At 39.9% G+C, this 25,750-nt stretch overlaps 1 protein-coding gene across 2 annotated transcripts in view; it reads right to left on the reverse strand.

Annotated features, from left to right (window-relative positions):
- Window positions 1-343: 343 nt before the first annotated feature.
- Window positions 344-25,750, reverse strand: part of glra3 (glycine receptor, alpha 3) — a 67,653-nt gene continuing 42,246 nt past the window's right edge. The window contains exons 6-10 of one of the 2 annotated variants that reach the window (XM_051905080.1): window positions 22,963-23,100; window positions 8,633-8,847; window positions 8,027-8,176; window positions 5,588-5,704; window positions 344-3,887 (exon numbers count right to left, since the gene is read on the reverse strand). In XM_051905080.1, coding sequence (XP_051761040.1) covers window positions 3,612-3,887; window positions 5,588-5,704; window positions 8,027-8,176; window positions 8,633-8,847; window positions 22,963-23,100 — 896 coding nt within the window. In that variant the 3' untranslated portion in view covers window positions 344-3,611. The remainder of the gene's footprint in view (window positions 3,888-5,587; window positions 5,705-8,026; window positions 8,177-8,632; window positions 8,848-22,962; window positions 23,101-25,750) is intronic. The other variant, XM_051905089.1, reaches the window with a different exon arrangement.

Below are 25,750 nucleotides of genomic sequence, written 5' to 3' on the forward strand. Positions count from 1 at the left end.
GCGAGAAAATGAACGCACTTAAATGAACAATAGACAAAGGATGCTTTTACAAACATCTTTATTTTTTTAGTTTTTCTCAGAGGGCGCTTCAGTAAACCTAAAAAAAGAACTTTACACTTTACATTACAGTGTTAGAACTGTTTTTAGCTTTATAACTGTTAACTTATAGCTATATTTATATGTAATGTCTGTAACACGTGACCATAAGTAGCCTATTTACAGATGTACACGGAAGAACATGGGCCTATATGCCTCTCACCTGTAACCAACTCTCTTTTGATAGCAGCGAGAACAATTTGACTGACAGGTCAGATTCACATTTAAAAAATGCAGTACACCAGACTTGAGTTCATGCATAACATTTAATACATTAATTTGTACAAAATAAATTACAACATCTCTTGCATTATACTGTAAATGTCTATGCACTTCCTTTATCCATTTCATGATGAATGTGTGTGCCATTTAATGCTGATGTCAGATGGTGTTCAAAACACAACTTCACTGCTCTATTTACTCTTAGGAATGTGTGAGACTAGATATGCTTTGATCATTTGTATGGCACAGTTTTCCAGCAGATTACTTTTATTTTCAAAGAAAAGGAAATACATTTCTCCCAGACAAGGGTTCCATCATCATCATCACGACAAAACAAAACAAAATAAAACAAAAGGTTTTATAAAGTCTGGTCCCAGTATTTTAACTGTTTTGAACAGTATTTATAGAACACATAACAGATAATTCAGAATTTCAGTGCAACAAAATAAATATTGATAATACTATTAAACATTGTTTCATTGTTTTTAAATACATTTGCAGTACCCTATGAATAATTAAAATATTCTTAGAGGCAGAATTAAATATGGTTCTCTCTTTTAGTAGAATTGAATAGCTCCTATTCAAAATTCATTGCCATATAATCACCATTCATGTGGTTAGATTAGTTTAAAACCACTCAAATTATTTTATTAATTAAAGGGTTAGTTCACCCAAAAAATGAAAATTCTGTAATTTATTACTCACCCTCAAGTTGTTCCAAACCCTTCCTTCATCTTCGGAACACAAATATTTTTGATGAAATCCGAGAGGTATATGATTCCTCCATAGACAGCAATTTAACCACCACTTACAAGGTCCAGAAAGGTACTAAAGACATTGTTAAAAAAGTCGACGTGACTGCAGTGGTTCAACCTTAATTCTCGTAGGCTGTTTACATTCAGCGCTTCCAGGTTCTACGTCAGAACGGCGGCTCAGTATTGGCTGACGCTGTACACGTGAGCAACAGGACACGTGTGTGATTCTGACGCAGAAGCCGGCCAATACTGAGCCGACGTTCTGACCTTGTACCTGGAAGTGCTGAACGTAAACAGTGTACGAGAATGACAGAAGAGAAGATATTGTTGAACAAAGTCGTTATGTTTGTTTTGTTTTTGTGCACAAAAAGTATTCTTATTGCTTCATAAAATTAAGGTTGAAACACTGCAGTCAAGCTGACTTTTTTAACGATGTCTTTCTGGATGTACCTTTCTGGACCTTGAAAGTGGTAGTTAAATTGCTGTCTATGGACAGTGTTGGGGGTAATCCATTACAAGTAACTTGAGTTATGTAATCAGATTACTTTTTCAAGTTACTAGTAAAGTAACGCATTACTTTTTCAATTTACAACAAAATATCTAAGTTACTTTTTCAAATAAGTAACGCAAGATACTTTTTCACATTTACTGACTGACAGCTCTCCTGTCCCCATGTTGAGAGAAATAAAGTGCAGAGGTGTTGTGTGTGCTGTGTAAACATGATGGTTATTGTAGGTCTAGACTAAATGTGAACTAGCATTTACTCATCTCACTTGCACGAAAACATTCAGTATTCCTCAAAATTAATAAAAACAGTGAAAGGCAATCTTGAATTTTATGCAAACCTGTAATAATTAACTATATTAACTATATTCTTTATGTATTTAATCTCACTTTTTTAAACAATGTATTTGCTGCTGACTTTCAATGATCTATTTCAACCATACTAATAAGCATACTAATAGATTAGATTTAGAAATAAGAGTGTTGAACTTCCTTCTCCTGTATCCTATTCTTCTTTAATCCAAAATGGCAGCACAGCTGAAAGGCTTGTTTGTTTGAGCCGCGCCCTCTACTGTACAGGCGTAAATATACATTTCCTTAAGCCTGAGGCTTATTCATTTCACTTTTGGTGTGAAAGGGCCTTAACATTCGCCAAAAATAGACATTTTTTTGTTGTTATTAAAAAACAAACAGCCCAGCCCAGGTGAGAAAAAGTAACGCAAAAGTAATGTAACACATTACTTTTCATAAAAAGTAACTAAGTAATGCAATTAGTTACTTTTATGGAGTAACGCAATATTGTAATGCATTACTTTTAAAAGTAATTTTCCGCAACACTGTCTATGGATGAGTCATATACCTCTCGGATTTCATCAAAAATATCTTAATTTGTGTTCCCGAAGATGAACAAAGGTCTTATGGGTGTGGAACGACATGAGTAATTAATGACAGAATTTTCATTTTTGGGTGAACTAACCTTTAAGAGACATTTTCAAATACCTCATTGAGTCATTTACATTTTTTCATTACTATTTGATAAGACAACTCTCAGAAAACAAACTGGCTGAGACTCTGTCATTGTCCTAACCAGCCCACCTCTTTTCTCCATTCATAAATTTGCAACACATGTCTGACACTTCCAGTCACATTATTTTGCAGTGGCATCATTAGCTTGAAGTGACTTGCAATGGTTTTTGAACAATAATGCTTTTGTTTGAGAAAAACTTCAGTTGGACTTGTAGAATGGTTTCAATTTGGCTGTGGTTACTGACAGTACACTAACCATTAAAGTTTTGAAAATGTGCTTTCTTGAAGCAGTTAGTGTTAAGGTGTCCATAGCTGTAAACAGAACAGTCTTCTCTGCTGGTGGTTCAGGGTCATTCTTGAGATTTAGTTCAGAATGTTTTTGGCCTGGATGCTGGTTTCTAGAGCTGGTCAACAATCAGGTCGGGACAAAATGATTGAGGGTACAATACGCTGACCAAATGCTAATAAAACTATTCAACACTTCCTTATAAAATAAGCAAGATTGTATTGTGTTTGGAAATTTGTATAATATGCTGTACAGTTCTGCTCTTGTACTCTGATACATACTTGCCATTTTTCAATAGCTGTATATCAAAAATACAACACAGAACATTGGCAGTAAAACTGTAAGACAAAACCAGTGCAAGACACACACACATCTGTCTTTAATCAATGCAATCTGTCTGTAATCGGTGTCGGACTGTGCTCCTGTGTTAAACAGGTGTGTGGAAGTTCTGACCACTTTTATTATTTGTTAAAGGACAGGTGTGTCAGAGGCCCTACAGATGCCTATCCATTGCATAGTGAGCGCAGTGTCCTTGTATGGGTGCACAACACAAACAAACTATTGAAAGTAACCACTGGTCCTTGACATCACAGTTTTTCATAGTCATTTTCAGAGTTTAGCATAGATCATGGCAGGAACGGGAGTAATAACATCAGAGTTCATTGATGCAGCTTTGCTGTGTTACTACAGTATTTCCCAAGGTACAACACGCCACGTTCCATCTATGGCTTGTGCACATCCTCGTGGCGTAGGATTTTGTACAGAACCCAATAGAAAATATTGAAAAACAGGAAGGCCAGTGGGAATCCGGCACGGGACACAGTGTCGATCTTCTTGGCTCGGTCGATGAAGAGTTTTCTCATCTCCTCATGACTCTTGCTGGCAGCAAGGGCTGGCTCAGAGGGTGTTGTGGCCGCATTGTTAGCGGCTTTGGGCACGGCTCCGTCTTTCCCTGCGTTGGGCGTGAAGCTCAACCGGCTCTCCCGTACATCCTCCTCCTTAGCAATAGGAAAGGATAGAAGAGAGAGAAGCAATCAAGACTCTAGTACTCCTACATTCACAAAACCTGTTGCTTCCCTCATAGGTAATTTTGATAAAAAAAAAAAAAAAAAAAATGAACAGTAAATTAGAGTTAGCACTCTGTTTTAGTTTTATGAGATGTGTGTAATATTTTAAATGGCTTTTGGGAAGTTTCTGCCAAAATAGTGCCCTGCATTGTCAACAAGGATTTTCAGACAAATAAAGAAGACTTTGGTAGAGGAAAATTAATTAGAATATAAAATCAAACCCGTAAAACACAAACATTATTTTGTACTTATTTTTCCCACTAATAAAACATAAGGAAATATGTTGCATTCACTGGAAGAAAATAATTTATCAACTGAGATTAATTGAGTGCTTAGAGAATTTTGGGACATACTGGGCATTTAACTTTTAAATTTGTCTATTTATTTGATGCTACTTGCATTCAGTGGTACTAACATTCTGCCCCAATGGTTTAATAAAGTGATAAAATATAAACTATTGTTCGTTTATATATATATATATATATAGTCTCTTGTGCTCACCACAACTGCTTTAATTTAATCAAAAATAGAAATATTGTGAAATAGTACAATTTTAAATAACTTTTTTATTTTAGAATATTTTAATATTTATTAAAATTCAAATGTGATGGTAAAGTTGCATTTTCAGTCTTCAGTGGCACATGATCCTTCAGAAATAATTCTAATATGCTGATTTGGTGCTCAACATTTATATATTATTATCAGTGTTAAAAACAGTTGTTATGCTTAATATTTTTTTTTTTTTTTGGAGCATGTGATACATTTTTTCAGGATTCTTAGATGAATATACAGTTAAAAAACAGCATTCATTTGAGATAGAAATCATTTGTAACATTATAAATGTCTTTACTGTCAAAATTATAATTATTTGTTTCTTAAGAATACAATTTATTATGTCATGAAAATAGACTTTTTTATAAAATGGTTTTTATTTTATTTAATGGTTAATTTATAAATATAGGCCTACTATTGTTTATTGTTAATTTATGTAAGTTTAAAATAGATTTATGTTGGTAACACTTTGGTGTGGGGAACACATATTCACTAACTATGACTTTTGCCTCAATAAACTCTTAATTTACTGCTTATTAATAGTTAGTAAGGTAGTTATTATAGGGTTTAAGTTTAGGTATGGGGTAGGATTTAGGGATGAAGAATATGGTCATGCAAAATAAGGCATGTCCTTTATAAATACTAATAAACATCCAATATGCAAGTTTATAAGCAACTTAAAAGTGAGAATTGTTCCCCATACTAAAGTGTTACCTTTATGTTAAATCTATACTAATAAATACTATAAGTATACTGTATTAATCCACATTAACATACTTAAATGCTGTAAAACTAATATCCAAAGTTAGTTCATGATACCTAAATTTAGCCAATGTAACAAACTGAACCTAGAATAAGGTTAAAAAAATGCAATCAAATGAATCCATAATCATTATAAAAGTGGTTATTTAACTGACATTATGATCACTAGTACTAAATGGTAAAATAATGTAACATGCTGTTTCATGAGGGCTGGACACTGAATGAACATGGAAACATGAATAAGAAGGGGAGTGACTGTATCATCTCATCAGTCAATCAAAGGGACAGGGATGAAGTGCTTTGTGCTCTGTCTTTACCCTGTCATCGGATTCGTCGAGTTGCCCCATTGATCCGTAAACAGGCTCGGCACTGCGTAGGCCATTGATATGACGCAATGACTCGGTAAGCTCCTCATCAAATGTTTGATCGCAAGTCTTTTAGCACAGCAGGGGGATCGAAAAAGAGAAAGAAACACAAAGCATGCAAACTAATAAAATATAATGGCTCACAACATGCAGGATTTCATGCGAGGTCCATAATTGAAAATTAAAACAAAAATAAATACAAATATTAACCAGTAAGTGGAATTCAAAAATAACTGTATTACAGGCATGTACAGTTAAATAAATGAAATTGAATGAAAAATGTGTATTATTCTGAAATCAAGTGGTTCCATCTGAGAATTGCAACATCCAATATTGTGGCTGTGCCTGAACTGCTTGCCCATGCATTTTATAATGCCCTTTGAACTTAATGTACTCTGCATCCATTTTTTTCTCTTTATGAAAATTGCTAGAATATTCCACTAGCTAAGCTTCATATCATGATCTCAATAATCTTCCAGCTCCATAATACCAGGGAAAATAACATCCCTGCCCACATGCAATATTAATCCACTCCAATAAGGCAATGTATAAACAGACCTAAATGGCAATCTGACCTTTGTACTGTTCAGCAGGCTTCAGCCTTTGTTTGAAATATGTTTGGTTATAAAGTTGCAAGATAAGCCATAAGAATGCACTGACTACTTGTGTCCTCAAGGAGGCAGTGTTGTATATGTGTAGGATTAACAATGTTGGTGTTTCTGTGATACCAGTGTAAACGTGATTCCGGATGCTTATTTTAACTAGGAGATGCAAAAAACTACCCTTTTTTACTGTGTTGTATAATAAATAACATTATTAATGATAGATTGTTGTTAATATGTTGTTCAAACTTAACTTGATAGTTCCTACTGTAGCATCAGATCAACTCAACATGCCCACCAGAACATGCACATTCAATCAGTTCAACTGTGTATGGCTGTGTATTTAGTATTTCTCTGAGCAGAGTCGAAAAGCCACAGAAACTCTGTCAGTCTCCAAATCATCTGCTTCAGTTACTGTCGAGTTCAATTGCAGTGACAGTTTCTCCTTATACAGGGCAAAATCCTTCCCTTAGGATTTTCAAATTCACTTTTTGCTTTAGTGCTGTGAATGGGACTCTATTGGGTTCTGTTTTCAGAAGTTATACTGACCAGTGAAATTTGTGTGGCTCAAAAATGCTAGAATATTTCATTTTCTTTATTTGATTTCCCTTGTTTTTTTTGTTTTTTGTTTTTTTAAATCTAAGTATATGTTACTAATCTGCTTATAGGTGAATTGACATAAGTGAGCTTGTATTACCATTAATCTAACTTGACAAAGGATGTGTTTGTTCCTGATATTTCAAAGATTTTTTTTTATCTTTAAACCCCAAATATATGTTCCAGAAAATTATACAAGAGCATATATACAAGGTCCATTAATTTAATTGAACTAGCAGTCCAAGAGTGTTGCTTCTTGTGGAAATATTTTTCTTTTCTTTGAGCAAAAATAAATATAAAAGCTGGCCCTATTGTTTCTGTAGAACCGGTTAGTTATATTAATCAATTTATTCATAAAACAATTAGTTTTGATTCTCAAATTTGATTGGTCGAGCAGTGTTCCAAGAGTGCAGAAATAAATGATCAACAGCATGGGAACTTTTAACTGTTTGTATAATTGTATCTTTGTTGCCGCATTTCAGACAAGATGTCGGTCTGTGCATTGGTGGAGATTTGTCAGTGACTCTTTCTGAAGGTTACATAGTACCAGTAGGTGGCGACAAGTGGCTGTCTTTATAAATGAATCCTGAAAAATTAATTTAATGATTGAGCTATTTAATCATTCATTCAACTGACTCATTCAAAACCACTCACAAGTGACTGTCTATATGAGTGAGTCATTGAATCATTCATCCAATCAATTTGTTCAAAAACATGGAACAATTTAAAAACTAAACGACAATAAGAGCATTAGTGTTTCAGTGGTTCTACTGTGGTTTTGATTGGAACTATTTTCATTGACAGAGCAATATCAAATAAAGTAAATCACAATATTATGTCTAAAATGTAAGTTGCTCAATATTACCTTCCTTTTTTATGCAAGCAATATCAGACTCACAGTCCTGCTGTTTTTCCGAAACGCACACAGTGTGCCATCTTTAGCACTCATAAATACTTGTTTCAAAACTTCTCATTGTTTTTTTTATAGATAATAGATAAAACTCATTTACAATTGAGTTTCCACTTGTGTGTGTCCACCTCAACATGAAAGGTGCGAACTCTGTATTGTCGCACACCTTGAAAACACGGGGACGCAATTTACATCTTATCATAAATGTGGGTTCACATTAATCAGATGTGTTTTGCATAATTTCGCGACAGATTGCCTGTTACAGTTCAGCTCAGTCCGTACCTTGCCAGACTTCTTCCTTCTCCGTCGGAATCGTAAGAGTTCCTTGTGTTGCCGTGAAACAAAGTTGACTGCAGCATACTCCAACAGGGCAGAAAAGACAAACAGCAAGCAGACAGCCATCCAGATGTCAATAGCTTTCACATAGGACACCTGCACGGCAGAAACACACAAACACATTTGTTCTCAGATACCTTAATTAGCCTTTGACTTTTTCATTCCAGCCTACATAACAGCCCAGTCGTTTAATTATTGAACAAAACAGGTACCCGTTTGACTACTGTCCTCATCACTGCTATGAATCAGAGATAATTTTCTCTCTGCCAGGTGAAAAAGCCTATTTTCCAGAATGTTTAATTGTATTACATAACTCAATGTAGCATTTATGAGTTTTTAATATGCAATACATACTGCACGCCCGCTTTCACACATGGATGCACTTTACACATTCCACTGTGGGCTGCATTAATAAATGATAACTGAGAATGAATGGCATGAAAAGAGATGCTTAGAAGTGCTGGAAGATCTTATACCCTAATACTAACCAGTGATGTTATTTGTAACAAAGATGCAGCAAAGCTCTTACTTTGATGTTTTATGCACTCTGACCTTAGGTAAGGATGTCCTGGATCCAGAGCTCTGAGTTGTCATCGTGAGCACCGTGGTGATTCCCAGGGCGACACGGGCAGGAGCGGCATCCATATTGATCCAGAAGGAGACCCAGGAGAGGATGACGATGAGCAGGCTGGGAATGTACATTTGGATCAGGTAGTAGCCCATCTGTCTTTCCAGGTGAAAACGTACCTCAATGCATGTGAACTTGCCTAGCAGGAAGAAAAGTTGACAGAGGGTATATGTAAACCATAAATGAGGATTTAAGCTACTAAGACTTGGGGCAGGTACCATGATGGTAGTCAAACAAACTCAGGGTTACGGGATTAGTTTTGAGTTGACAAAACCAAACCAATCCAATCAGGTTTTGTTGGTACCATGACGCTGATCATCAACATTCTCTGTTAACTCAGGCTTTGATCCTGAGTTCATGGAGTGTGTGCACATGAAAGTGTGACATCAATAGTGAACAGAAATTGCAATTCACTTCTTGCGAGAGAGTCAGCACGATTCAGTTCTCTCTTCTGCCGAAGATTAAGAAATTGAAGAATATAAAGTATATAAATGCATTTACACAATAAAAAAAAAAATTGCAAGTTGTGAAGTTTAAGTTTAGGCTTATATAGTTGATAGGTGATAAGATTTATCTATCTATTCCAAATCATATTTATGTTACATATTATCGGTGTCTATTTACAGTCATTTAAAGGTGCAGTGTGTAAATTTTAGCTGCATCTAGCGGTGAGGTTGCAAATTGCTCAGTCCACCGCTCACCCCTCCCTTTTGAAGCACATTGAGAAGCTACGGTGGCCGACGCAGGACAAAGATGTTGTCGCCCGAGACAGCAAAGAGTAGCCAGTCAAGCAATGAGGTCTAACAAAGAACGGTCTCTGCTTCTAATAAACCAGACAACGACTACTACTACTTCTTCTTTGTGCATATTCAACATAGTGACGATGCAAGCTGCCTCTAAAAACACCAACGACAAAGAAGAAGAACAACATAGTGATGAAACGTGCTCTGTAGAGCAGTTTGTCCTTTTAGGGCTACTGTAGAAACATGCCGGCGTAAAATGGCGACATATATATATATATATATATATATATATATATGATGCTGAAAATTATCACATGATGATCCTTTAAAAATCATTATAATATGCTGATTTGAAGCTCAAGAAACATTTCTTTTTATTGTTACAGTTGTAAACAGTTTCTTAATATATTTTTTTGAAACAGCAATACATTTTTCCAGGATTCCTTGATGAATAGAAAATCAAATAAAAAGCATTTATTTGAAATATAATTTTTATAACAAAGTGAAAGTCTTTACTGTCACTTTTGATTAATTTATTGCATCCTTGCTGAATAAACATTTAAAAAAATCATATTGACCTCAAAACTTTGAATGAATATAGTCTGGAAAAAGAATGTGTAAATGAGGATGTAAGTTTTACGACATATTGTAAAACCATGATCACAAACTGAAAGTGTACATCTAAATTTAAAAGCAGATATTTGTTCCATATGTGGTTGGTGAACTATTGTAGACAGCCATTACACAGTTATATTTATGCACATAATCCGCATGAAAGGTAGAGAGCACCTACTTAAAACGTCTGAGAGCTTTCAGCTGCAGTCTGTTTTTTTGTTCTCTGCTACTGAGCCTTTTCCTCTCTCAAAACAAATTTCTGCAAGGCTTGTCTTTCCTGAAAAGCAGGGAGACGGCTTTCACTTTTTCTGTCTCTTTTGTTCCAAACTCCCTAAGAGATTTTTGCTTGGTAATATTCCACATCGTCCTACTCTCTAACTGGAGTGCACTTCAGGGAAAAAAAAAATACACTTCAAAAAAGTCCATAAATGAATAAAAAATCTGTAAACCTAAATTTAAAGAGTCACATAATGAATGCTTGCATAAAACTATGTACATGTAGTACGTATATTCATTTCTATCATGGCAACTCTCGGAAGATTGTTAGCATGGTAAAGGATGTGATGTTTTTGGTATTAGTGGAATAGATCTGCTACGCTGCTGCTGACTATTGCTGCTACTGCAGAGCAAATACAGGAACTTGCTACTGTTGATACATACGCCGATACGCTGCTGCGGCACAAATAGCACATATCAATAACCCATAGCAGATCTGTACAGGTGTAGCTGGGGGAAGGTGGAGGGTTTTAGAGGAACTCTGAAACACGCTGCAAACTGCTATAGTGAATGTAACCAGCCATTTAAATGTGTGAGCAACAAGCTCATTGGCTGCAGATGTGACATGGACCAATCAGCTTGTGCCAAGTAGTTAACGCTGTAATTATCATCAGCTTGCGTTAAGGCAGAGTGAACCACATCAGCCTGCGCCATCTAGAGTTTCACGACAGAACTATGTATTTAAAATGTGCCTAAACAAGTAGTTGCTTCTAAAGAGTGTATATGACATAGAAATGCTCCCTCTGGAATGTAACCTTCTCACTCTCACACAAACACACACTTCTAGTCTCCTCGGGAGTTTGGGTGGTTGGAGCTGTCAACACTGAAGTTGAGGTGACCTGAGAATAAAGCCCCTGAGAGGGATAGAGGTGAGAGAAACAACAACAGGAGGAAGAGGGAAGGGAAAAGAACAAAAACCAGGAGACAGTCTGTGTTATGGAGCCTGACAGCACCTAACGTTCCAGGACGGAAGTGGGATGTGCTGCAGGCTGAGGAAACAACCCAACAGAATAAACCATCCTGGTATATTACAACAGATTGGGGTAAAAACAGATTGGACAACCACAGAAGTGTAATTTCTCACTTTTTTTTTCTTTTCACAATTTATCATTTCAGGGACCGGGATGAGTAATATTTTAAAGTTGATAAGTGGGAAAAATATGCTATTAGGGCCTACTACATTATGAACATCAATGGGCTCTAATCCATTTACCCCCCGGTTTCTCAAACATAATGCCTATCATACAAAGAAAAAACAGCTAGAGCTGAGAGGAAGGATAATGCTATTGGTGTCCTCATTGTTAGCATTAACAGTTGTTAATCAATAATGAGTATTATAAGCAGTAGTCATAATAACAAGCTTTGCTTTCCGAGTGGTAATCTTTTTTTCCCCCTAGTGTGAGAGAGATTATGTTCATTGATCATAGATGTGTTTTCTTGTCTTATACAAAAACATTTGAATATCATGTACAGATGTAATAACATCATGAATATTTTGCTTGTTGATTTAAATATATCCCCAAGGTAATGTTCAGCCATCAAGGTGAATGATTTCTAATAGTGTTGGAAACGTAGTCATATGCCATAATTTTCCATCAACGTGTGCATAAACCCACATTGTGACTGTCAATGAGTATAATAATTTCCAGCTACATTTACATTTCCATTTGGCAGAAGCATTTATCGAAAGCGACTTGCTCAAGGAATTTATTAGTTTATATGTTCTGTGGGAATCGAACCCATGGTCTTGGCTTTGTTAGTGGCAAACATAAAGGGTTAGTTTACCCAAAAATGAAAATTCTGTCATTAATTACTCACCCTCATGTCTTTACAAACCTGTAAGACTTGCGTTCATCTTCAGAACACAAATGAAGATCTTTTTAATGAAATCTGAGAGCTTTCTTGACAGTCTAGGAGAGTGTTGATGCAAGAGTAGATGTTGTTGCGTGAACGCACGTTGGAGATTAATATTTTGTAAATAAAGTGGTAAATTATATATATGAAGAGACGTGAGAGACGTGTATATATATATATATATATATATATATATATATACACACACACGTCTCTCACGTCTCTTCATAAAATGGAGGTTAAACCACCGGAGTCACATGGAGTACTTTAATGATGTCTTTGCTATCTTTCTGGGGCTTGAAAGTGGTAGTTGCATAAGCTGTCAGTGGACGGACAGAAAGCTCTCAGATTTCATTAAGAAGATCTTCATTTTTGTTCTATTCATGACGGAATGTCTTACAGGGTGAGTAATTAATGACAGAATTTTCATTTTTTGGGTGAACTAACCCTTTAACAGTTTGAGCTAATAAATTGTTGGAATTTATTTATTTATTTAGTCAAATTTAATTTATAAATGTTTGGAGTCAGTAAGATTTTATTCTCTGTTTCTGAAAGAAAAAATATGCTCACCAAGGTTGCATTATTTGATCAATAATACAGTAAAAAACAGCAATATTGTGAAATATTATTTCAATTTAAAATAAGTTTTTTTTTTATTTTAATATATTTTAAAATGTATTTTATTCCTGTCACAAGTGAGGCTCCTGCACTTCCTCCCCCGCACCACCGGAGGGAGCCTTCACCGGAATATTGATAACCTTCATTCAGACTACATTTCCCATAGGCCCTCATTCCTGGGACTGATTGCACACACACCTGCACCACATCACACTCACACTATTTAAGCAGCACGCACACACACACACACACACCGCGAAGTCTTGATTTGCCCCGGTGATCATTTCTAAGCGTTTTCTGTGGATTGTTATACTGTTGCCGTTTGGACTGTTTACCTCTTGTGATTCTCTGCTGCCTGCCTTGATCCTTGCCTGCTTACTGGACTGTGTTTGTTTGCCGCCTGCCCTGATCTCTGCCTGCTTCCTGATACCTTTTGTCTGCCGCCTGCCTCGACCATATCAACATCTTAATAAAAGCTGCAAATGGATCCCCATTCTGTTGACCCATCATTACAGAAGACTTCACCAACTAGCGATCCAGCAGCTATCATGCAGCTCACCACTGAGCTATCCGCCCAGGCCAACCAGCTCGCGGTTCATCAACATCAGTTGAACCGGCTAACTTCCCTTACCGAGGAGCTGGTAAAGACTCTACAGAGCCTTCGGTTCAGGCCCCCCGAGGCCGCCGCCTCGCCGCCCGCGGCTCCCGACAACCAGGCCTTCACTCCCGCTCCTGCGGTGAACCCGCGACTCGCCTTCCCGGAGAAGTTTGATGGCAATCCAGCTAAATGTAAGGGATTTCTGCTTCAATGCTCACTCTTTGTTAACCAACAGCCTGCTCTGTATCCCACCGATTCCAGTCGGATATCCTTCGTTTGCTCGCTGCTGTCTGGTAAAGCTCTGGATTGGGCCACGGCAGTGTGGAGAGAGGACGGCTCCGTGTTTCCCACATTCTCTGCATTTCTTCGACAGTTCAAAGAGGTTTTCGAACATCCCGCGGGAGGTAAAAGCGCTGGAGATCAACTGCTGTTGCTGTGCCAGGGCAAAACCACCGCTGCTGAGTATGCTCTCACGTTCCGAACTCTAGCAGCTCAAACAAACTGGGTCGATGATACGTTAAAGTTGCTGTTTCGCAAAGGTCTGTCTCTAGAACTTCAAGCCGAACTAGCCTGCCGCGACGAGGGAAGAACGCTTAGCGAATTCATAGAACTGGCCATCCAAATTGACAACTTACTTCGCTCTCGACGGCCCACTTCCCAAACCTTAACCAACCCCACTCCAGAACCCATGCAGCTCGGCTATGCTCCGCTACACCCAGAAGAAAGAGAAAGAAGACAACTCCACCTGTGTCTGTACTGCGGCCAAGCTGGTCACATCAAAATCAATTGTCCCATCCGGCCAAGTCCCTCTAACCCGAAAGCGGTGAGTCCCCTGCAATCCACCAGCTATTCAGCTAACAGTTTCAAGATACCAGTACATGTGACTGTTAACCACCAGCGCATATCCATTCAGGCGCTCATAGACTCTGGGGCGGCAGGCAATTTCATGTCAAACACTTTCATTCAGGAACACAACATCACTCTAACTGCTTGTGAGTCTCAATTGACCGTGGAGGCGCTAGATGGTCGGCCCATCGGAGAGGGGAAAGTCGCCCATATCACTGCTGAAGTTGTTCTGCAAGTAGGAGTATTACACCATGAACCCATCAGATTTTACGTCATCCACTCACCCAACAACCCAGTCATCCTTGGTCTCCCGTGGCTCAGGACCCACAACCCACACATTTCCTGGAAGGAGGGACGGATTATTCAATGGGATCCATCCTGTCATGAACTTTGTTTGAAACAAGTCACCCCATTACCAGTTCAAGCTGTATCTGTCCACAAAGCTAATTCCGACGAGTCCCACATCCCCGTCGAGTATGCTGACCTGGCAATCGCTTTCAGCAAGAGCAAAGCCACAGAGTTACCCCCACATCGACCCAGTGACTGCGCCATTGACTTACTACCAGGTACCACGCCCCCCAAGGGCAGAATATTCCCTTTATCCCAACCTGAATCTGCTGCTATGAAAAAATTCATTGAAGAGGAGCTAGCCAAAGGATTCATTCGGCCCTCAACGTCACCAGCGGCATCAGGCTTCTTCTTTGTCAAGAAGGACGGTAGTCTCAGACCCTGCATTGACTACCGCGGACTTAATGATATCACCGTCAAATTTCGTTACCCTTTGCCCCTGGTTCCAGCAGCTCTAGAGCAGTTACGGCAGGCTAAATACTTTACCAAGCTGGATCTTCGCTGTGCCTATAATCTAATACGCATCAGAGAGGGGGACGAATGGAAAACTGCCTTTTCCACCGCCACTGGCCACTACGAGACCCTTGTGATGCCGTTCGGGCTGGCCAACAGTCCCTCCGTGTTCCAGTCCTTCATCAACGATGTCTTTCGGGACATGCTCAACCGCTGGGTCGTAGTTTACATAGATGACATCCTCATCTATTCCAGCACGTTTGAGGAACACATCCAACACGTCCGGGCTGTTCTACAACGCCTCATTCAACACCAACTCTATGCCAAGGCCGAGAAATGTGAGTTTCACCGCACATCCACGTCTTTCTTGGGGTATGTCATCAGTCACGAGGGAGTGGCTATGGACGACGGCAAGGTGAGAGCAGTTCTAGAATGGCCACGACCGCGAACGCTGAAAGAACTGCAACGATTCCTGGGGTTCGCTAATTTCTACAGGCGGTTTATAAGGAACTTCAGTGGCAATGCAGCACCTCTAACCTCCATGACCAAACGACAATCCACACGTCTCACCTGGTCCACTGAGGCTATACAGGCTTTCCAGGAATTAAAGGAACGTTTCACCACTGCTCCCATTCTCCGTCACCCAGATCCAGAGCTCCCCTTCATCGTAGAGGTTGACGCATCCAGCACAGGCATCGGGGCCGTACTCTCACAACGTCAAGGAAACCCAGCCAAAATGTTTCCATGTGCATTCTACTCGAGGAAGTTATCAGCAGCAGAACGAAACTACGATGTAGGCAACCGGGAGCTACTAGCTATGAATGCAGCACTGGAGGAGTGGCGGCACTGGCTGGAGGGAGCACAACACCCATTCACCATACTCACTGACCACAAGAACCTTGAATATCTCCGTTCAGCCAAACGCTTAAACCCCAGACAAGCCAGGTGGGCCATGTTCTTCACCAGATTTCAGTTCACCGTCACATATCGACCAGGCTCAAGGAACCTCAAAGCCGACGCGCTGTCCCGCCAAGTGGAGGAGGTAGAGAGAACAAAGATCGAGGAAAACATCATCCCCGACAAACTTCTGGTCGCTCCCGTACAATGGGACATCATGACAGAAATCACCGAACTCAACGCACAGACTGTACCACCCCCGGAATGCCCACCAGGTCGCACGTTTGTACCAGAAGCCCTCCGCAGCAAATTACTGTATCAAGTGCATGCTCTTCCCAGTTCTGGTCACCCGGGTATTACTGCCACACTCTAGCTGTTACAGAACCGGTTCTGGTGGGACACTATGCTAGCAGAGACCACTCAGTTCGTAAAAAACTGCACAGCCTGTCAAACCTCAAAACCATCCCGTCAGGTACCCTCCGGTTTGTTACAGCCACTGCCCATTCCTCAACGCCCCTGGTCCCACATAGCAATTGACTTCGTCACCGACCTCCCTGTGTCCCGTGGCCACACCACCATTCTTACGGTTGTGGACCGATTCTCCAAAGCCTGTCGACTTATTCCACTACCCAAACTACCATCTGCTTTTGAAACAGCAGAGACCCTCTGCAACTATGTATTCCGTTTCTACGGCCTGCCTGAGGACATTGTATCGGACAGAGGGCCACAGTTCACATCCCGGGTATGGGCAGCTTTCTTTAAACACCTGAATGTCAATGTCAGTCTCACATCAGGATACCACCCCGAATCCAATGGCCAAACAGAGCGCATGAACCAAGAGCTCACCAGATTCCTACGCACTTACTGCCAACAAAATCAAAATGACTGGAGTCGTTACCTGATGTGGGCGGAATACGCACAAAACTCTCTCCAGAAAACCGCCACCGGCGTGACTCCCTTCAAATGTGTACTTGGCTACCAGCCACCACTGTTCCCTTGGTCCGGTGAACCGACCAACCTACCATCCGTGACAGAGTGGCTGCAACGCAGTGAGGAGACCTGGGACCTCGCCCATCACCATCTGCAGCGCGCTGTGAGAAGGCAGGAGGTACAGGCCAATCGTCACCGGCGTCCCAGTCCAGAGTACACCGTGGGCCAATGGGTCTGGCTGTCCACACGAGATCTTCGCCTCCGACTTCCATGCAGAAAGCTCAGTCCCAGGTTTGTAGGGCCTTTTCAAATTATTAAACAAATTACACCCCGTGTCATTCCGATTAGACCTACCCGCTAACTACCGTGTTTCTCCCACTTTCCATGTGTCGTTGCTGAAACCCTCTGGTGGTCCGAGGGGGGAGTCGGAGGGAGTCGAGACCCGCAACCCCCCACCCATGCTGATCGAAGGCGAGGAGGCTTACCAAGTTCGAGAACTACTCGATTCCAGGCGCCGGGGTGGGAGACTTCAGTACCTAGTCGACTGGGAGGGGTACGGCCCGGAGGAGCGATCCTGGGTCGATGTGGATGATATCCTGGACCCCTCACTCACAGAAGAGTTTCACAGGACGCATCCGGAGAGACCGGCCCCTCGACCACGTGGTAGACCCCGGCGTCGTCCGCCTCCTCGCGTCTGGAGCCGCTCGCAGGGGGGGGGCTCTGTCACAAGTGAGGCTCCCGCACTTCCTCTCCCGCACCACCGGAGGGAGCCTTCACCGGAATATTGATAACCTTCATTCAGACTACATTTCCCATAGGCCCTCATTCCTGGGACTGATTGCACACACACCTGCACCACATCACACTCACACTATTTAAGCAGCACGCACACACACACACACACACCGCGAAGTCTTGATTTGCCCCGGTGATCATTTCTAAGCGTTTTCTGTGGATTGTTATACTGTTGCCGTTTGGACTGTTTACCTCTTGTGATTCTCTGCTGCCTGCCTTGATCCTTGCCTGCTTACTGGACTGTGTTTGTTTGCCGCCTGCCCTGATCTCTGCCTGCTTCCTGATACCGTTTGTCTGCCGCCTGCCTCGACCATTGCCTGTCCCCGTTTACGTCTCTGCCTCTGCCCTTACCTGTGTGTATACTATTCTTAATAAAAGCTGCAAATGGATCCCCATTCTGTTGACCCATCATTACAATTCCTGTGATTGCAAAGCTGAATTTTCTGCACCCATTACGCCAGTCTTCAGTGTCACATGATGCTGGTTTGATGCTCAGGAAACATTTATTATTATTAATTACCAATGCTGAAAACTTAATATTTTTGTGGAAATCATAATTCATATTTTTTAAAGGATTATTCAATGAATAGAACGTTAAAGTTCAGGACTATAGTACCTGCAGAAACATTCCAGGAAGAGATTCATTTTTTTAGTACACTGCTTAATTTACATACTTAGGAAACCCAAAGGATCCTCCATCCTTTCACTGACGGGCTTGTTCTGCATTAGCTCAGGGATGAAAACCCACTGTGACATCACTAAAGCTGTGCCATGTGGTTATTTCACATCCCTCATGACTCAACTGATGGAACACGCAGCTCTGAGCAAATGTATGAGTGGGACGAACTACATGACAGAGCAGGAAGTCTTGTGTGGCAGAGGAGGAAATGTGTGAGCAATCATGCAGAAGGCCCTGTGTCCATCCTGTCACACTGGAGAGGGGAGATCACATTTAAACAAGTGTTAATGAACCGATGGTGAAAGTAAAATGTCATTGTGGTGTTTAAAGGCTAATGTGATTTTTAGCATCTATTGTGGCTCTGTACCTTTGGTATAGGTCAACCTCAAGGTCAACTGGGGCTGGGTGTATGAGTAATAAGATTGGAAAAGGCCTTTGGGTAAATTTCAAGTCTGCATTACATTTATGCAATAACTCCATAGGGAAAGCTTGCTTGCAAAGAAATGTCTACTCACATAAAAGGGGCATTGATTATTATTTAACTTGCTTATCTCACAGACCCCAGTCTTATTTTGCCACAAATAATACCAACATATACAAAGTGTAGTATATTTTAATAATGTGACAGATTGAGAAATCTGTCAGTGACTTGAAATACGCCATAAATCAAGTATTGAATTATTGATTCCTTACTACATAAATGCAACAGAGGCATTTGGACACTAAGTGGTGTTCAATCAATCGGAGACGCCTGCCGCAGATATGCTAAGAGAACAACATATTGTATACAGGTTGGTTTGAATGAATCCCTCTAAAAATACATCCAAACAGTAATCTGTTCAATTTCAATGTACAAGCCAAACTGAGCCAACATCCTACTAAACTCTACTTATACTCTACCCAAAACGCAAATGCACTACACTGAACTGTATTATTACACTGTAGTGAACTGCATTTTAGTGCATAAGATGTAGTATTAGTGCAACTATTTTTACAAAGTTATGTACAGTAACAAGGACTTTAAGCATTTGGAAAGTATGATAAAGTATTTTATACAATATGTTTCAGGGGATCCTTGTTCTGATGGGCAAAATATTGTTAGCCACTATTGTAGCCAGAGGCTAAATCACTGCACTGTGAGAGAAAGTCACTATATTGTCAGCTCTGGTTACATTAGTTATTTAGTCTGCTCTGATTGGACATTTTGACAACATTTCAGCACCCTGCTGGCCTAGATACAGCAGCATTAAATTAAACCAACAGCTGAGTTTACCATGGCTTCTTTTCCCGAAGCCTTTTTAAAGGTTGCTACAGTTCTTATTTGCAGACTTCATTGGAGGTGTATTAAGAAAGATAAACAAAGCATTGTACGATGACTGCCAGAGAGAGAGAGAGAGAGAGAGAGAGAGAGAAAAGAGAATAAAAAGAGTACAAAAAAAAAAAAACATAAGGGTAAATGGGTTCAAGCATTATGAAATATAACAAAACAAAGTAAAAATCCAATTAGACCTTGGTAATAGCTTTTGGACTTTATGCTCATGATGTAAGTAAAAATGAAACAACATGAATGACATGGTACATTTTTTTAAATAAAAATGACTTTGACGTTAATGTTAATTTTTTAACAATATTGCCTGCAGGGTGATCCTCAATCCTCCTATATGAGGCAAATGGTTTCTCTTTATTTGTTTTTTTATACTTAGATTAATTTATATCTGACCAGTTTGGGGTCTATTGATCTCTGGTTTCTGCATTTTTTCCCTCTACTTTTTCTAAACACACTTTTGCAGTTTGGAATATACAAGATATATCCTGTAGCACTTATATGCTCTGCTGAATACTTACAGGAAGTAAGTTATTCATAAATGAAATAAATCTATAATTCCTTTAAAGCTACAGATATTAGCTGGGCGCTTTGCAATTGTCTTGGACCTTTTATTTGGATACTCAACTCTCAACTCAATCAATATCAATATGCTTTTGTGTGTCAATATTGATTCAATTACTGAGTTAGAAATTTGAAAGGAGTCCAGGGAATAATGTGACTGACATGTAGCTCTCTATAGACTTCATGTAGCCCCGCCCTTTCAGCACTGCGCTCGTTGTGTTCTGTCTTCCACTTTGTATTTCCACAGCAGGAAGGTAAGATCTTACGGATTTATGAATGAACCTCTCGTTTTAAAATCTTCCCAGTCTACTGACATTTGTTATGAAATCCACTACAAATATTACAATGCTTATGATAACGTATGTTAACAATAAGTAAATCCACTTCACCAGCTAATTACTCTTCATCACTGATGCCATAGAAATATACAGAGCAACCACAAAAAAACGGAAGTTCAAAGACAAAGATTCTAAAGATGGTTGCATGCTTGTTTCTCTGGGGCATAAGGTTATAGAAGCATACAGTGCCCCAAACACAACTGCCAAGAGATTTCCTGTCAAAAAAAGAGACTTTTGAATCTCAGTGTTCTTACAGTACCCTCCCATTCTTTTTTTTTTTTTTTCTTTTTCCCCTGCGGTTTTCCATTTCTCTTGCCTCTGAAGTCTTTTAAGGGGTGATCTCTCTCTCATTTTGTCCTCACATACAATTGTTTGAGGCAACCTGACCTTGACCCACCAGCATCTGTCATTCATCCTGTCAGAAAGTCCCTCTGAGGCAAAACACACAGGAAGACAAAAGGCCAGCACACACCTCTTCACTTGGGACTGTGTGGTATGTCTTATGTACTGACACAACTGTAATATTATGTTTAAATTACAGGCAGAATGAAAAGTAAGAGTACTGACTAATTCAATTACATCTGACAAGCGAGAGCTTGGTCTCTTAAAGGGCCCTATCATACACCAGGCGCAATACGACACCAGGCGCGACGCAAGCGTTTTTTGCTAGTTTCAGCCCAACGCAATTATCATTTTCACATCCAGCGCCACGTTGTTTAAATAGCAATGTACTCATGTCCATCTGTTCGTACATGGATGCGCTGGTCTGAAAACGAGGTGTGTTCAGGTGCATTGTTGGCGCATTGCTATTTTGAGGCAACTGAAAATGACTGTGCCATTGACCAACAAAAACCTGGTCTAAAGTCAATGTTTTTTGTTTTTTTTTGTTATTTAAAGGGCGCGTTAGTAATATGCGCCTATAGGCGGGTGCACAACGCGTGTATACTCTGCTTGTTAAACACACAGGGATGCACAGCAGAACACAAACATTTTTAAATATTAAAAATAAATGGATTCCTGAAACGTTTAGTCTTTCTGCTTGCAAAATCCCGCCATGTAAATAGCGAATTCCCCATAGTGCAAGCGCAACTGGTTTTTAAAGGGATTGGGAGATGAGACTCTGATTGGTTTATTGCACATTATGCCCAAAACACCCATGACTCATTAAGAGACTAGGTACAACCCTTTTGGACTATTTGGACCAACCGTTTTTTCCGTCGTTAAGCTAACAAAAGAGGATTCGGACATGCCCTAAGTGCACCTGCGCCATGCACATCAGACCATGCCCTTAGATCGTTAAAATAGGGCCCAAGGACCTTTTTGACAGGATGATGGGTACAATAGATACATACAGTTCTGCAATGAACTGACACTGGTCTTGACTAAAGGCATGACGGTTACAGTGGCAAACTCATCCTGATTTTTTAAAAATCTTTTCTTAGTAATTCTTACAAGTCTTATGGAATAGTGATTTAACCAGTTTTGCTGTTATTGTACTTGTTTTGAAGATTACTTTTCCTAAATTTCAGATTTGGGTTTGCTTCAAGGCCACTAAGATGAATGTGTTATCTAAAATACTGGGCATTTGTATAACTTTGTTAACTGATACATAAAATTAGCAAACTGTAAGTCTGCTCACTGACAGTGTGGATGCTCTCCCACCCTTGATGTTTACGTGTTATGTGATAAAGCCAGGCACAATGGATGCATAATTGAGGCACTGAGAAATGCGATAACAAGCTATTATAAGCTAATAAAAGCTGCTCCTTAACCTTGCATCTCATTGAAGCAAGACTGCAAGCATATTCTCCTGGATTTATTTTCTCTCTCCTCCTCTCTCCTCTCTCCTCCTCCAAATCAATAATTTTCAACTATTGGGATGTTACCCAAAAATGAGCCACATGTCAGGTTGATAGTGTTGAGGGCAGTAGAAAAGAACAATCATAAATGCAAATAATGAAATGCTACTATACTGTATAATCATGCTTAGTATAGGAAAATTAGAGGATATTCACATAGTTGTTAACATAAAATACAATATGTCCAATTGACCTCTGCAGTATTTCATTTTGAAGGAAAGTCATCTGTCACATGGTTGAAGCTATCCAAATTAGCCAGATGCCAACATGGACAGGTTGCGTGACATCCTCTCATCCTTGAAAACCATGGACAACACTACACAATGTGTTATTTGCTGTGAATTAATGGCTTCTGAAAGCATGAAACCATCAAAATTTAATTTATGTTTAGACTAGACTGTAAATCTAGTAAAGTAAAAAGTCATGCATGTGTCATGAATATAATATACAATATGTTGCTAAACAGTTTCTATCAGGTTGTTTAAATTTTGACGTATGTCATGTTTTTTAAAATTACCTGTGTTGTAGTGTTTGGTGCAGTATCTTAAATCAGACTCTTCCTTGAGGATGAACTGTGGGAGGGTCAGTCCGTCGGCCACCTGCACAGGTCCCTTCTCTTGCCACTCAAAGATCAGGTCATTCATTGTGTAGCCAACTAGGAGAAAGACCAAGAGATAACTTTTAGCACTTGCTTCTTCAGATTTTTGTGGCACGTAGAGTTTAAATGCAACTTCTAAAATACAAAAAATAAATATTCTTACATTTGATAATTAAGTTCCATGATTATTGTTGGTACATAATTATTAGTGCCCCAAAATTTGTTGCCTTTGGGTGAATTTCGCTGTTTTGAAGCAAAATAACTTGCTGAACTGCACTAGTGAAGCAGCGTTTCGCTAAAGGACTACAAAGAGCAACCTCTTATTCACAAACTGTGCCTCCAAACACAGAGATAAAGTGCAGCTTAGCCTTACAGTGTCCAAAAGTGATGGTTTAAATGAATTTGGCACTATATAGAATATGTGGATAACAGAATCGATGCAGGACTTATGTTCTGGAATAGTGACAGTGAAGGCTTTAATAATGTATGATCCTTCTTCAGGTCATAATTCAAAAGTGTATAATATAATATATAATTCTGTTGCCACCTGCCTCACTACGCATGCACTATTCAAACTATTTATACTACAAATCAGCATAGAATAGTGCTTAAGTACGCAAATTGAATGAGAATTGCCGTAAACTGAATCCAACCTGTTGCAAAATTGTCTATGACTTCTCTTAATTAACAGCTTTGCAGTCTAAATTCTAAAAATACACTACTCAAAAAAATGAAAGGAACACTTTGAAAACACATCAGATCTCAATGGGGAAAAATATCATGCTGGATATCTATACTGATATGGACAGGGTAATGTGTTAGGAACGAAAGGATGCCACATTGTTTGATGGAAATGAAAATTATCAACCTACAGAGGACTGAATTCAAAGACACCCCAAAAATCAAAGTGAAAAATAATGCAGCAGGCTAGTCCATTTTGCTGAAATTTCATTGCAGCAACTCAAAATGGTACTCAGTAGTTTGTATGGCCCCCATGTGCTTGTATGCATGCCTGACAATGTTGGGGCATGCGCCTAATGAGAGGACGGATGGTGTCCTGGGGTATTTCCTCCCAGATCTGGACCAGGGCGTCACTGAGCTCCTGGACAGTTTGAGGTGCAACCTGGTGGCGTCAGATGGACCGAAATATAATGTCTCAGAGGTGTTCTATTGGATTTAGTTCAGGCAAGCGTGGGGGCCATTCAATGGTATCAATTCCTTCATCTTCCAGGAACTGCCTGTATACTCTCGCTACATGAGGCGCTCATTGTCGTGCACCAGGAGGAACCCAGGACCCACTGCACCGGCGTAGAGTCTGACAACGGGTCCAAGGATTTCATCCCGATACCTAATGGCAGTCAGGGTGCCATTGTCTAGCCTGTAGAGGTCTGTGCGTCCCTCCATGGATATGCCTCCCCAGACCATCACTGACCCACCACCAAACCGGTCATGCTGAACGATGTTACATAACATTCTCCTTGGCTTCTCCAGACCCTTCCACGTCTGTCATATGCTCAGGGTGAACCTGCTCTCATCTGTGAAAAGCACAGGGAGCCAGTGGCAGACCTGCAATTCTGGTGTTCAATGGCAAATGCCAATCGAGCTCCACGGTGCGGGAAGTCTGTTTCTGATTGTTTGGTCAGAGACATTCACACCAGTGGCCTGCTGGAGGTCATTTTGTAGGGCTCTGGCAGTGCTCATTCTGTTCCTCCTTGCACAAAGGAGCAGATACCGGTCCTGCTGATGGGTTAAGGACCTTCTACGGCCCTGTCCAGCTCTCCTAGAGTAACTGCCTGTTTCCTGAAATCTCCTCCATGCTCTTAAGACTGTGCTGGGAGACACAGCAAACCTTCTGGCAATGGCACGTATTGATGTGCCATCCTGGAGGAGTTGGACTGCCTGTGCAACCTCTGTAGGGTCCAGGTATCACCTCATGCTACCAATAGTGACACTGACACTAGCCAAATGCAAAACTAGTAAAAAACAGTCAGAAAAAATGAGTAGGGAAAAAAAAAATGTCAGTGGCCTCCACCTGTAAAACCATTCCTGTTTTGGGGGTCGTCTCATTGTTGCCCATCTAGTGCACCTGTTGTTAATTTCATTTACACCAAAGCAGTTGAAACTGATTAACAACCCCCTCTGCTACTTAATTGACCAGATCGAAATCCCAGGACTTTAACTGACTTGATGCTATTCTCTGATTAAAAAGTGTTCCTTTCATTTTTTTGAGCAGTGTATATCAATCCAAAACAAATGCAAAACATGTTGATGATTAGCCGATGGGCTGTTGTTTCATTAAATGATAAGCTGTTTCCCAACAAAAGCAGTTTTTTCAGTGTAGTGAAGACTCTCCTCCATTGACCCATTCTCTTGTCTCCTTTCCTGTGTATCACCTTTTTTTTTTTTTTTTTTTTTTTTTTTTTTGGCAAAAGGCTTGCCTTTAAGTGGCTTTGGTTGTAGTACAGAAAACGGGAAGGATGAATCAGACGAAAGGGCCATTTCAGAGCCACTCAAATATCAAATATTAAAGCTGTAAACTCCTTTTCATCCATTAAAACAAACAAACAACCTTAAGCTCTGGCTTAATTCTTGTTATTCCATTTCTTAAACAAAATAGAAAAAGTTTCTTGTTTGTCTTTATTTATTTTTACGTAGAAAATCAAACAATCAGAAGGTACATGGTGGCACTGATGTGATTATTAATACA

The sequence above is a fragment of the Ctenopharyngodon idella genome, chromosome 1, assembly GCF_019924925.1.
Source record: "Ctenopharyngodon idella isolate HZGC_01 chromosome 1, HZGC01, whole genome shotgun sequence".
Classification (NCBI taxonomy): domain Eukaryota; kingdom Metazoa; phylum Chordata; class Actinopteri; order Cypriniformes; family Xenocyprididae; genus Ctenopharyngodon; species Ctenopharyngodon idella.